The 13,536-nt window shown below is 35.8% G+C and overlaps 1 protein-coding gene across 1 annotated transcript in view; it reads left to right on the top strand.

Moving 5' to 3' along the window:
• The first annotated feature begins 610 nt into the window (after window positions 1-610).
• Window positions 611-13,536, top strand: part of adam17b (ADAM metallopeptidase domain 17b) — a 19,693-nt gene continuing 6,767 nt past the window's right edge. The window contains exons 1-14 of the mRNA XM_079831411.1: window positions 611-1,096; window positions 4,045-4,177; window positions 4,269-4,402; window positions 4,493-4,581; window positions 4,668-4,857; window positions 5,118-5,245; window positions 7,205-7,291; window positions 7,379-7,489; window positions 10,152-10,296; window positions 10,387-10,478; window positions 10,551-10,703; window positions 10,799-10,998; window positions 11,183-11,286; window positions 13,388-13,522. Coding sequence (XP_079687537.1) covers window positions 1,009-1,096; window positions 4,045-4,177; window positions 4,269-4,402; window positions 4,493-4,581; window positions 4,668-4,857; window positions 5,118-5,245; window positions 7,205-7,291; window positions 7,379-7,489; window positions 10,152-10,296; window positions 10,387-10,478; window positions 10,551-10,703; window positions 10,799-10,998; window positions 11,183-11,286; window positions 13,388-13,522 — 1,789 coding nt within the window. The 5' untranslated portion in view covers window positions 611-1,008. The remainder of the gene's footprint in view (window positions 1,097-4,044; window positions 4,178-4,268; window positions 4,403-4,492; window positions 4,582-4,667; window positions 4,858-5,117; window positions 5,246-7,204; window positions 7,292-7,378; window positions 7,490-10,151; window positions 10,297-10,386; window positions 10,479-10,550; window positions 10,704-10,798; window positions 10,999-11,182; window positions 11,287-13,387; window positions 13,523-13,536) is intronic.

Genomic DNA, 13,536 nt, shown 5'->3' with positions numbered 1-13,536 from the left:
AATTTTTTTAAGGACTTCATGATATTACTTTAGTTGTGTTTCCTATTGAAATGGGTAGTTTGTTTGTCCCTTATCTTTAGCCAGTATTATTTGACTGAGTGCAGAATGATTCATCAGTATTTTTGCTCAATTTTCCAGAAGAGGAAACGATACATGATAGTGGTTAACTATAAATGTTACAGCACAATTCGGCTGTTTCCCCCCTTCACGGTCTTTATAGATGGTTTAACAGTTCTTTGAAAATAATTAGTTCTTATACAAATATTGAATGTTTTTAGCTTGTGATAATAGCTCCCTAAATAAACGATTTACGGCTATTTGTATACTGACCTCCAAATGAGCCTAGACGCTAGGCTGAATTTCATGGGGTTTGAGGTAAGAATTTAAAAATAGAGTCTGGACGAGACCGAGGTTGTTCTCAAAACCTAGTGAGCTGTCTACCTAGGCACACGTTCACGCGCATGTGATGCCCATTAAATGCGGTCTAGATAGACAGCTCACTAGTTGTTGAGCACAGCCCGAGAGTTTATCCTCTTACGTAACTCATACCGCGGATACAATCTCTAAAACCCATTGAAAATACTCTGCGTACTGTCTGTCACGCGAGAATTTTATAATCAAGCGCCCTTCAAAACAGTGTTTTGATAACGCCTTCAACACGATCTAAAGTTAATAGTGATTTCCTGGCGCGGGGAATCTGATCCATCCATCCTACATTAAATACTTCCGGGTATTTCAGTACACTCAGATGTTGGCATGATTTGGTTTTGAGTGAATCTTTTTTCTTTATATCATCAAGCGACATGGACGAGAGCGTCTTGAAGTGAGCGTGGTTTTGTTCTTATCGGGTACTTCATTGATACTTTGTGGCTTTGTTTTATCCAGCCAGATGTGAGCGTGTACATGTGTTTGGCGATGTCCAGATGTTGATCTCAGGCAGATTGGTAATCCACGGGATTAAATGCTGCTGCTGTGTGAAGTAGTGTATGCTGCATTAACGTCCTCGCCATGAAACGCATCGTGTTCTTTCTGGCGTCTTTATTCCTGACGGAGTGTTCAAGGAGACCCATTAGGGATGTCCTGGGCGACGAGTACGGTGAGTTATTAGGAATACGAATAGGAATTATTTGAAAACATTATGAATACATTTGAAATCGAAAGAGTGTGTTGTTTCGGTGAAGTCAGCACAATCGTACTGTGCTTTTTCAAATACCTTACTGTATTATCAGATCTCAGATCTACTTTTTGTCATTGAACTGAATGACTTTCATTAAACAATTTGCCAAGAAACTAAACTGCAAATAATTGTTCTTACAAGAGCTAGTTTACTATATGGCAACCAGACTCTTCACCAAAATTACATACTTGTTTTTGTTATGTAGTATATAGTTAGTGGTTTTAAAAACAAAGTAAAAAACAATAATATAAACAAACATTTAATGAAATGAAAATGGTTCCAAAAGAAGTCAAAGCATCAATGTTTGCCTGTCATGAAACAAGACATGGACTGGAACTGTGAATGAGTGGAGAGGATTGACAATTCTGAATTTTCTCTCAGATTTGAGTCAGAATTCAAAAAGTCGAAATTCAGATGAGAAAAAAGTCAGAGTTTGGAAATGTAAACTCAGAATTCAGAGGAAAAAGTCAGAATTCAGATGAGAAAAAAGTCAGAGCTGCAAAATGTAAACTCGGAATTCAGAGGAAAAAGTCAGAGTTGCGAAATGTAAACTCAGAATTCATAGAGAAAAAGTCTGAGTTGCGAGATGTAAACTCAGAATTCAGAGGAAAAAGTCAGAATTGCGAGATGTAAACTCAGAATTTAGAGGTAAAAGTCTGAATTACGAGATGTAAACTCAGAATTCAGAGGTAAAAGTCTGAATTGCGAGATGTAAACTCAGAATTCAGAGGAAAAAGTCAGAATTGCGAGATGTAAACTCAGAATTTAGAGGTAAAAGTCTGAATTGCGAGATGTAAACTCAGAATTCAGAGGTAAAAGTCTGAATTGCGAGATGTAAACTCAGAATTCAGAGGAAAAAGTCTGAATTGCGAGATGTAAACTCAGAATTCAGAGGAAAAAGTCTGAGTTGTGAGATGTAAACTCAGAATTTAGAGGAAAAAGTTAGAGTTGCGAAATGTAAACTCAGAATTCAGAGGAAAAAGTCAGAGTTGCGAAATGTAAACTCAGAATTCAGAGGAAAAAGTCAGAATTGCGAGATGTAAACTCAGAATTCAGAGGAAAAAGTCAGAATTGCGAGATGTAAACTCAGAATTCAGAGGAAAAAGTCAGAATTGTGAGATGTAAACTCAGAATTCAGAGGAAAAAGTCAGAATTGTGAGATGTAAACTCAGAATTCAGAGGAAAAAGTCTGAGTTGCGAAATGTAAACTCTGAATTCAGAGGAAAAAGTCTGAGTTGTGAGATGTAAACTCAGAATTCAGAGGAAAAAGTCTGAGTTGTGAGATGTAAACTCAGAATTTAGAGGAAAAAGTCTGAGTTGTGAGATGTAAACTCAGAATTCAGAGGAAAAAGTCTGAGTTGTGAGATGTAAACTCAGAATTTAGAGGAAAAAGTCTGAGTTGCGAGATGTAAACTCAGAATTCAGAGGAAAAAAGTCAGAATTGCGAGATGTAAACTGAAAATTCAGAGGAAAAAGTCAGAATTGCGAGATGTAAACTCAGAATTCAGAGGAAAAAGTCAGAGTTGCGAGATGTAAACTCAGAATTCAGAGGAAAAAGTCAGAGTTGCGAGATGTGAACTCAGAATTGAGAGGAAAAAGTCAGAATTGCGAGATGTAATCTCAGAATTGAGAGGAAAAAGTCAGAATTGCGAGATGTAAACTCAGAATTCAGAGGAAAAAGTCAGAATTGCGAGATGTAAACTCAGAATTCAGATGAGAAAAAAGTCAGAGTTGCGAAATGTAAACTCAGAATTCAGAGGAAAAAGTCAGAATTGCGAGATGTAAACTCAGAATTCAGAGGAAAAAGTCAGAATTGCGAGATGTAAACTCAGAATTCAGAGGAAAAAAGTCAGAGTTGCGAGATGTAAACTCAGAATTCAGAGGAAAAAGTCAGAATTGCGAGATGTAAACTCAGAATTCAGAGGAAAAAGTCAGAATTGCGAGATGTAAACTCAGAATTTAGAGGAAAAGTCAGAGTTGCGAGATGTAAACTCAGAATTCAGAGGAAAAAAACTTTAGATTTAAACGTACAATTCTGAGATAATTGTGAGAAATGAAGTCTGAATTGTGTGTCTCAAGTGTCTCATTTCTGATAAAGTCTGATTTGTGAGATGTTAACTCAAACTGGTGATATATAAACCAGGAATTGTGAGAAATAAAGAATTGTATGTTATAAACTTGCAATTCTGAGAAAATCTAAATTGAGATAAACGCATAGATGTAAATTGTGAGAAATAACCAGATTGTCAGATAAAAGTTGCTATTAACTTTATATATATATATTAGGGCTGTCAAAAGATTAATCGCGATTAATCGCATCCAAAATAAAAGTTTGTGTTTACATAATATATGTGTGTGTACTCTGTTAATTATTATTTATATATAAATACACACACATTCATGTATATATTTAAGAAATATTTGCATGTATATACTGTATATACATTTATATAATCTATAATATATATAAATATAAATGTTTTATATATAAAAATAATATTTTTTTTCTTAAATATATACATGAATGTGTGTGTATTTATATATAAATAATAATTAACAGAGTACACACACATATATTATGTAAACACAAACTTTTATTTTGGATGTGATTAATCTTTTGACAGCCCTAATAAATATATATATATATATATATATATATATATATATATATATATATATATATATATAATATTCCATGGCTGAAATAGGCTTCCATAGTTTAGAGAAACCCTTACCGATTTAGAGAAAACACAGATACCCCAAGTCCTACTTTAAAAAACTGCTCCTTGAAACATGTAATTTCACTTTAAAATGAATTGGTCCTCATTCAGTAATATGTATCAAATTGTTCACTGTGACTCTTTCAGACCGGCTCAGCTCATTGCTGTCAGACTTTGACGTTCTTCAGTTGTCCAGTCTTCAACAGCATTCGGTTCGCAAGAGAGAGGTCCAGTCACAAACACACGCAGAGAGGCTTCTCGGTTTCACTGCGTTACAGAGGTGAATACTCATCACCCATGTACCATGACACACTGTCATCGCCAAGATTAGCGCTCAGTCACTTAATAAACTCTCCTTTAATATTTCCCAGGCATTTCAAATTGTACCTGACAACCAACACGGAGCTCTTCACTCACGACTTTAAGGCTGTGGTAGTAGGAGAAGGCGGCACCCAAAAGATGTACGAGGTCCAGAGAGAAAACTTCTTCACGGGCCATGTCATTGGTAACTGCAACTCTATTTAATGTCTAAAATACTTAAGGTCTAGCAAATTTCATTTGCAGCTCACATTGTTTTTTCCCCCTTCATTTCTAGGAGAGGAGAATTCCCGTGTGCAAGCGCATATCGGTGACAATGACTTCACTGCTCATATTCTTACTGATGAAGCCGAATACAATATTGAGGTATTTATAACACCCCAAATCCAATGATTATGCACCTCAGCAAAGAGAATACATGAATCATTAACCCATTCATCTGGTTTCTGCAGCCACTGTGGAGGTTTATTGAAGACTCTCATGATAATCGGCTGCTTGTATATCGCTCTGAAGACATCAGGAACGTGAGCCGGTTGGCGGCTCCAAAAGTATGCGGTTACATCAGCGCAGATGCCATCGAAATGCTGCCAGAGAGTGTGCGGGCAGCCAGAGCAGTAAATGAAGGTGAAGAGGAGGAGGATGGTAAGTCTTTGAGTTCATTTGTAGATACATTTGTAGTTTAACATGTCAAAACGGGTTATTAAATCCTGAAAACTCATTCTATGGCTCTCCAAAAACAACACATCTGATTTAAATGAGACTTTTCCTGCTCATCTGAGCCAAATCTAGGCCGTGTAATGTGAGTTGCCTTTGACTTTGTCACCCATGTTTAATGTCTCTCGCCTTCTCACCCCTTTGTCTATTTTTGCCATCTTTTTCACTCCATTGCATCTGTTCCACAGGGCACTTGAGAGAGAGAAGGCAGACCCCGGACCACAGTAAGAACACTTGCCCTCTGCTGCTTGTGGCCGACTATCGTTTTTTCAGACAAATGGGCCGTAAGGAGGAGAGCACCACCCTCAACTACCTGGTAAAAAGCTCTTCAGTTTTGATATTGTCATTTGGCCTTTTTATGAAACGCACAAACAAATTTCTGCATAAATTGAGCATAAAATCATTTTGATGCAAATGGTCACATTCATTTCAATAGGACTGTGCTTATTAGACCAGTGGTTCTCAACCTAATTCTGTATTTTTGTGCTCGACACATCCACCTTATTCCGGACGAGCCGACTGCGTTTTGAATTATGGGTGGCACTTCCGGTTTGGGGAACTTTCATTCAAAAAGACTGAAACTAATAATTTCAAATCGCAACAAATAAAGCTTATCCGTCAGTTTGACTGAATGAGATGTCAATTTTCCTTCATGTTTTATTTTCAGACATCTTGAGAATAATGTAACGCTTTGTATATTAACGTGTTGAAGTACGTTATGAGTATATGTTATGTATATCAATAATATCTATGGTAAGAGCTCTTTTCAGTCGCTACATTATTTTCCTCATATTATTATTAGTTATATTATATGTAATAGAAATCTAAATATTTGGCTGTGCACTTTGGGGTCACAATAGCTCCTAAACAAAAATGTAAGAATAGAAAGCATGATGCAACCAACATGAAATGGCCAACCAATCAAGCAAAATAAGAAGAAAATGTAGAATTACAAAAACAAATACAATGTTCTATGAAAGTAAAATTTCTCAGAAATGTTTTCGTAAAAAAAAAAAAAAATTTTGGTTGCATACCAAACTCTATCTAGGTTTGTTTTCACAGGTAAATACAATTTATTATCTGTAAAAATGATGGAAATCACTTTGAAATAGTATCACGCAATGCTGAAGTTAATAAACATGTTTGATTAAGGCAACATATGTTACATAATAGATATTACTACAGTGATATTTTACCCGTCCATTACTGCCGTGGAAAGAATCACACTTTTGGGGTTATTCATGGTCTGTTGGAAGTACCTTGTTGATGCTTTTACACTTTTAAATGTCCTTTTAATGTTAGATGGTTGAAGGGAGAGTAGAATAATGTCATCTCATTGTACCCAGTATTAAAAAAAAAGGTATTATTGCATTCATAAAGCGAGTCTTTCACTGATTGTTTACAGCTTAACGGAAGTTACACCCATAATTCACGCAAAGCATCATGGGGCTTAGGAATAAGGTGGATACTGCCATTCAAAAGTTTGGGGTTTATACGATCATTTTTTTTACTTTTAATACTTTTATTCAGCAAGGATGCATTAAATTGATCAAAAGTGACAGTAAAGACATTACTGCAAAATTGTATGTTTCAAATTAACTGTTCTTTTTAAACGTTCTATTCATTTAAGATTTTAAGAAGGTTTCTACGAAAATATTAAGTAGGACATCTGTTTTCAACATTGATAATAATAAGAAATGTTTCTTGAGTATTCAAATAGAAACAGTAATTTTAAATTGTAATAATTGTTCACAATATTACTGTTTTTACTACATTTTTTATCAAATAAATCCAGCCGTGGTGAGAATAAGGCTTGGCTTCTTTTAAAGGGATAGTTCACCCAAAAATGAAAATTAGCCCATGATTTACTCACCCTCAAGTCATCCGAGGTGTATATGACGTTCTTCTTTCAGACAAATAAAATCTGAGTTACATTACAAAAGTCCAGGCTAATCCAAGCATTATAATAGCAGTAATAGTTGCTCTGTTTTTGAAGTAAATAAAAAATGCATCTGTCCGTCAAATAACGTGCTCCACGCGGCTCCGGGGTGTTAATAAAGGCCTTCTGAAGCGAATCTATGCGTTTATGTAACCTTTGAACAGTATTGTAATGCATTTAAAAAATATATAATTTTAAATCATTTTGTTGCCCTCTTGGATGTTTGCTGAGGCCCCCTGGTTGAGAACCAACTTGCATATCCATTTAAAAATGTGTCATCTGAGTAAAAGGCTATGTAAAGCAGATGTCTTACGAATTTCCCTTGGATGTGTTTAGATTGAGCTGATTGATCGTGTGGATGACATTTACCGCAATACATCTTGGGATGAGGAGTATAAAGGTTATGGAGTTCAGATTCAGCAGGTAAGCATGGTTCTTTGAGGAAAACACGGTGAAGAACTCCAATGAAATGCTATTTTGGAGCCGACAACAAGCATTTGTTTCTTTCAGATCATAATTAACAAGATACCCACATCAGTATTGCCGGGAGCTGCCCACTTCAACATGAAAGGGACTCCTGTGAAGAACAAAGAAGTCTGGGACGTCAAGAAGCTCCTGGAGGTGAGCGAGCTGGAACTGTGGGAGTGTCGCAAATGACTGATTTAAAGGGTTAGTTCACCCAAAAATGAAAATTCTGTCAGTAATTACTTACCCTCATGTCGTTCGACACCCGTAAGACCTCCGTTCATCTTCGGAACACAAATGAAGATATTTTAGTTGAAATCCGATGGCTCAGAAAGGCCTCCATTGGCACAATGTACTTTACACTCTCAAGACCTATAAAAGGTACTAAAGACGTCGTTACAAAGTCCATCTCACTACAGTGGTTCTACAATAATTTTATGAATCGACGAGAAAAATTTTTTGTGAGCAAAAAAAACCTAAATAACGACTTATATAGTGATGACCGATTTCAAAAAACTGCATCATGAAGCTTCGAAGCGTTATGAATCAGCGAGTCGAATCATGATTCGGATCGCGTGTCAAAGCGCCAAACTTCTGAAATCAGTTGACTTTGGCGATCCAAACTGCTGAATCGGCTCGCTGATTCATAACGCTTCGAAGGTTCATGATGCAGTTTTTTGAAATCGGTCATCACTATATGTCGTTATTTAGGTTTTTTTTGCTCACAAAAATTTTTTCTCGTCGATTCATAAAACTATTCTCGTCGATTGGTGTCCAACGACATGAGGGTAAGTAATTAATGACAGAATTTTCATTTTTGGGTGAACCAACCCTTTAATGAGAGCGTCCTCTCTGTATTCTGAGCTGTGCTGATTTGAAACCATGAAAGTTGCCTCTACTTGAGAGTGAAGGATATTATTGAGGACTTGTGTATTGTTTGATTATCCATCTCTACCTGTTTGGCAGAGAACCAGCAAAGAGAAAGAACATGCTATGGAAACATTATTAGTGCAGTTCAATTTGTAGTTCTAAAACTACGGAGGAGAATTAGCATCTTCCAGCCATTTTGTATGATTTGTTTTTGATATGAGTAAAATAAGGTCTGTGGTTACAATTATTTAAAGAGACTTTCACGGTTTGTTTTACAACATAAATTACCCATTGTCATACCTCTAATGTGAATTTTGAAATTGTTGAGTGATTTTAAAAGATACACTACTGTTCACAAATTTGGGGTCGGTAAGATTTTATGTTTTTGAAAGAAGTCTCTTATGCTCCCCAAGGCTGCTTTTATTTGATCAAAAATACAGAAAAAACTGTGACATTTTGAAATGTTGTTATTACAATTTAAAATAACTGTTTTAATATATAATTTATTTGAATACAATTTTTTTTATTTATTCCTTTGATGGCAAAGCTGAATTTTTAGGCATCATTACTCCAGTCTTCAGTGTCACATGATCCTTCAGAAATCATTCTACTATGCTGATTTGGTGCTTAAGAAATATTTCTTATTATTATCATCAATTGGGGTGTAACAATATATTGTGTCACAATATATCACAATACAAAAATGCAACAATATGTATCATGGATAGTGACGTCTGTATGGTGTATAGTTCACCCAAAATGAAAATTACTGTGTGACAAAGAATTCAAATTTACAGAGTTTTAGTGTCTATATGTAGTCAGTGACAGAGAGCAAGCATATTCGTTTAAAATGATTCTGTATTTTCAGCTACAGAATCATGAATATATTTATTCTGGTCTCACCATTGTCCTGTGCATTAGTTTTTCAGCACCAATTCCAAACCTATTCCTTTCCATCCCCAATGTAATACCAACTCTAGCATTTTAATCAACAGGACATTTTTTGTTAAACGTTTACCATATGTCTTGGAGTATCACAATAATATCGTATCGTGAGTTCAGTATCGTGATATGTATCGAATCGTGACTTGAGGGTATTGTTACACCCCTAATTATCAATGTTGAAAAGAGTTGTGCTGCTTAATATTTTTGTGGAAACTGGAAACTTTTTTAGAATACCTTGATGAATATAAAGTTCAAAAGAAAAAAATATTTATTTGAAACGGAAACATTTTGTAACATTATTAATGTCTTTACTGTCACGTTTGATCATTTTAATGCATACTTGCTGAATAAAAGTATTTAAAAAAATCACATTACCATTCAAAGGTCTAGGGTTAGTGTAAGTTGTTACATTAGACTTTTTTTAAAAATAGGCTCATTTTCCAACTCCCCTAGAGTTAAACAGTTGAGTTTTACCATTTTTGTATCCACTCAGCGGATCTCTGGGTCTGGCCGTAGCACTTTTAGCATAGATCATTGAATCTGATTAGACCGTTTGCAACTCGCTCAAAATTGGCGCTGCGTAATATCATTGCGCCTGCTGCACTCATGGTACGGCAGCAAAGTTCCTTGATTATTACGCAGGAATGTTCCTAGCCATATCGGCCTAGAAAATCGCAACTTTTCTTTTTCCGCCGGTCTTAGTTCACGGATTCAATGATCTATGCTAAGCTATGCTAAAAGTGCTACGGCCAGACCCGGAGATTGGTTACGGTAAAACTCAACTGTTTAACTTGAGGGGAGTTGGAAAATGAGCCTATTTAAAAAAAAAAAAAAAAGTGTAGTGTTCCTTTAAGACATTATTTTGCTTGTAAATAGAAAACCAAGCCTTATGAAGAAGTTCATAAGGGAACTCAGGGTTCCTGACTGGCCTACAAATTGAGGTCACGAATAAACAGCTGTGCTATAATTGTAGTAAAAATGATAATTTTGTCTCCCCCTGTAGCAATTTAGCATTGACATTGCAAATAATGCATCCGAAGTGTGCTTGGCTCATCTGTTCACATATCAGGATTTTGATGAAGGCACGCTCGGCTTGGCTTACGTGGCCCCCTCCAAACCAGGCTTTCCTGGAGGTCTTTGCTCTGAGAGTGAGTGTAAATACCACATTATGGATGAATCAATTTGGTCTTACATATTCCCCATACTTAGACATGTTGTTTTATGTTGTCTTTCTTAAGAGTGTCCTCCATCAGGAAATGACAATCGTGCTATATACCTCAACACTGGACTAACCAGCACCAAAAATTATGGAAAAACCATTCTTACCAAGGCAAGTGGAGTCCAAACAAATGTTCTTGTCGCTTTTATTTAGTAAGCTGATTTTCTGACCATATACCAACAGGAAGCGGACTTGGTTACCACCCATGAGCTTGGCCACAACTTTGGTGCTGTTCATGATCCAGATGATGTGCCGTACTGCGCCCCCAGAGAGGATCAGGGGGGCAAATACGTAATGTACCCCATTGCGGTGAGCGGGGACCACTCTAACAATAAAGTACGTCCTTCGTTGATGTGAATTCAGCTTGGTGTCATTGTTCAGAACGTCACATGATCAGTTTGTAATTGTTTTGTTTTTGTGCTTCCCTATAGTTGTTTTCAAATTGCAGCAAGCTCTCCATAGCAAAGAGGCTGAGGGCCAAGGCCTCCGCCTGCTTCAAAAAGAGGAACAGCAATGTGTGTGGAAACTCACGGGTGGAGGAAGGTGAGGAGTGCGATCCCGGACTGCTCCACCTCAACAGCGACCGCTGCTGCACGCCAGATTGCAAACTTCGGCCCAATGTGGAGTGCAGGTACAGCTCCTCCATGTGGCCTCATAAAAAATGCTGAATGAAAGGGATGGTTCAACCAAAAATTTAAATCATTTACTCACCTTAATATTTTTAAATCTTCCTCAATTATTAGTTCAAAACAGAATCTCCTAGGTATATGTCAGTTTCTGTCTTTAACGTTTCTCTCTTTTTTTCTTGACACTAGTGACAGGAACAGTGCATGCTGCAAAGAATGCATGTTTGAGAAGAAGGGCAAGGTGTGTCAGGAGCCAATGAATGCCACTTGCAAGGGAAGGTCTTACTGTACAGGTGAGGCATCAACTAACAAGCTCCAAGTTTACACAACTGAATGTACTACTTCCAGAGAGGGGTTATTCAGGTTATATATTTTAATTAGGGCTGTCAAAATAACGCGTTAATTTCGATTAATTAATCTGAGGAAAAATAACGCGTTAAAAAAAATAATGCAGAATAATCCATTGAACTTTGAGCTGTAAAATGAAGGAGGGAGACCAGAACGTCGTCTGCGATGTCCTGCAATGTCCACTATCCTACCCAAGAGCGTGTCATATACACGCCATAAAGTGCGTATCATATGCACGCGAAAAACTGCGTGGTGTATACATTCCACGACACTGCAAACTTGTACTATTGATACGCATTCTCAACAGGGAGCGCGCACTCTTAAAGGTGCCACACTATATTCCTACTCGTTACAACGTCCATGCATTCAGCAGCCCAAATGAATACCTGTCTGTCATTAATGTTAAACAAACAACTACAGGTGTTAAATAAATGTATACATATTAAATAAACCTACTGGATCTGTTTTTTTTTTAAGAAATGTATTATTGTTTTTGTTACTTTTATTTAGCCTATATTCAATTTCTCATATTAGCCATATTGCCCACCCCTTGCCCACCTGCACATACCAGCTGATATACAATGTAGTCTTGATTTGGGTGGTCACTCTGCATTGAAAGTTTGAAAGGGTTTTAAATCTTCTAAATCAAGTAAAAATGACTCCAAATCTAGTAATTTAAGCATGCCAAATTCAACTTTAATCATATAATATGTAATTTCCACGCAGCAAAATTGTGGCCAGTGAAAATGCTGAGTGGCTAGAAACTTTGGAAAACCACTAGCCACAGTGGCTGGTGAGCTAAAAGGTTAATGTCAAGCCCTGATTGTATGTACAGTGAAAAAAATCTTCTTCCTGAAGCACTTTTTAATTTATTCCCTCAGCATATTAGGTCATATTGTTTATTGTTATGGCCAATATTTGAACAGTGAAAATAATAATAAAAGAGTTTTTGAACTTTAATGTCACTCATGCTGATTATTCATTGATTCATTTGAATTGAAATATTTAAAATACTTTCACAGCAAAAATTATGTATGCGATTAATTTAGATTAATTAATCACAGAGTATGTAATTAATTAGATAAAAAAATGTAATCGATTGACGGCCCTAATTTTAATACCATTTCTGTGTAAAGCACTTTCAATTGCCACTGTGTATGAAATGTGCTATATAAATAAACTTGCCTGCCTTGCCTACTTTGATGCTATATATCTGATCAACATGTTAAGGAATTCAGATTGAGAACTGTTTTAGTATTATTTATATACTTTTATAGTATTTATTAATTTCTGTATGGCTTTTTTATTTATTTTAGTTTTAGTAATTTTAGTACTTCAGCTAAAAGTTGTTTTAGTTCGTTGCCAAGGCAAAATTATGCTTTTTTTTCAATTACTAAAATGTGATCTATAATAGTTTTTGTTTATGATTTGGCTTTAGTTAACATTAACAACACTGCTTGAAAACAAGTTTGAAATTGTATTATAATATTTGTGAGTAAATTTCATTACATAATATGTCTATTTTATTGTAATAATAATATTAATAATAATAATAATAATAATATTTGTAGCTTATGTTTTGGTACATTACCATAATTTACATTGCATTTTCTTTTTGCGGATTTGATTTTTATGGTACCATATATTTTTTAAAGATTTTTATGGTAAAATATTTTACATCAATACCCAAATGCAAAAATATCTCAAATTCTCTACTGAAATAGAAAGAAATTACACTGTATTGAAATTTTTAAATATTTTTACATTATGGTAGTGATTTGAAATTTAATGATGATATAATGAGAATCACTACTGAGGTAAATTAGATTTTGGAAGTAAAATAGCCAGATGGCATATAGTAATAAGAACTTGGGAAGACATTGTGCTTAAATGTCAAAACAATGACGCAATACTAAAAATCTGCAAAAAATAGGCTTAATTTTTTTAATTCAAAATTCCTTACTGATGAGATTTAATTGTGTCTAGCCCTTTGTCCTCGCTGAAAATCAATTGCATTAATTGCCGAATCGTCTGTGCTTCTTGCAGGACTCAGCAGTGCATGCCCTCCTCCAGTGAACGTCCCTGATAAGACCATCTGTGTGGACAACGGGCGGTGTCTGAAGGGAGAGTGCATCCCATTCTGTGAAGCTTTGAAGAACCTGAAGTCGTGTGCTTGCAATGGTAAACTGACCCGC

This window comes from Gobio gobio (genome assembly GCF_949357685.1).
Source record: "Gobio gobio genome assembly, chromosome: 12".
Lineage (NCBI taxonomy): Eukaryota > Metazoa > Chordata > Actinopteri > Cypriniformes > Gobionidae > Gobio > Gobio gobio.
This window is presented reverse-complemented; position numbering and strand designations above follow the sequence as displayed.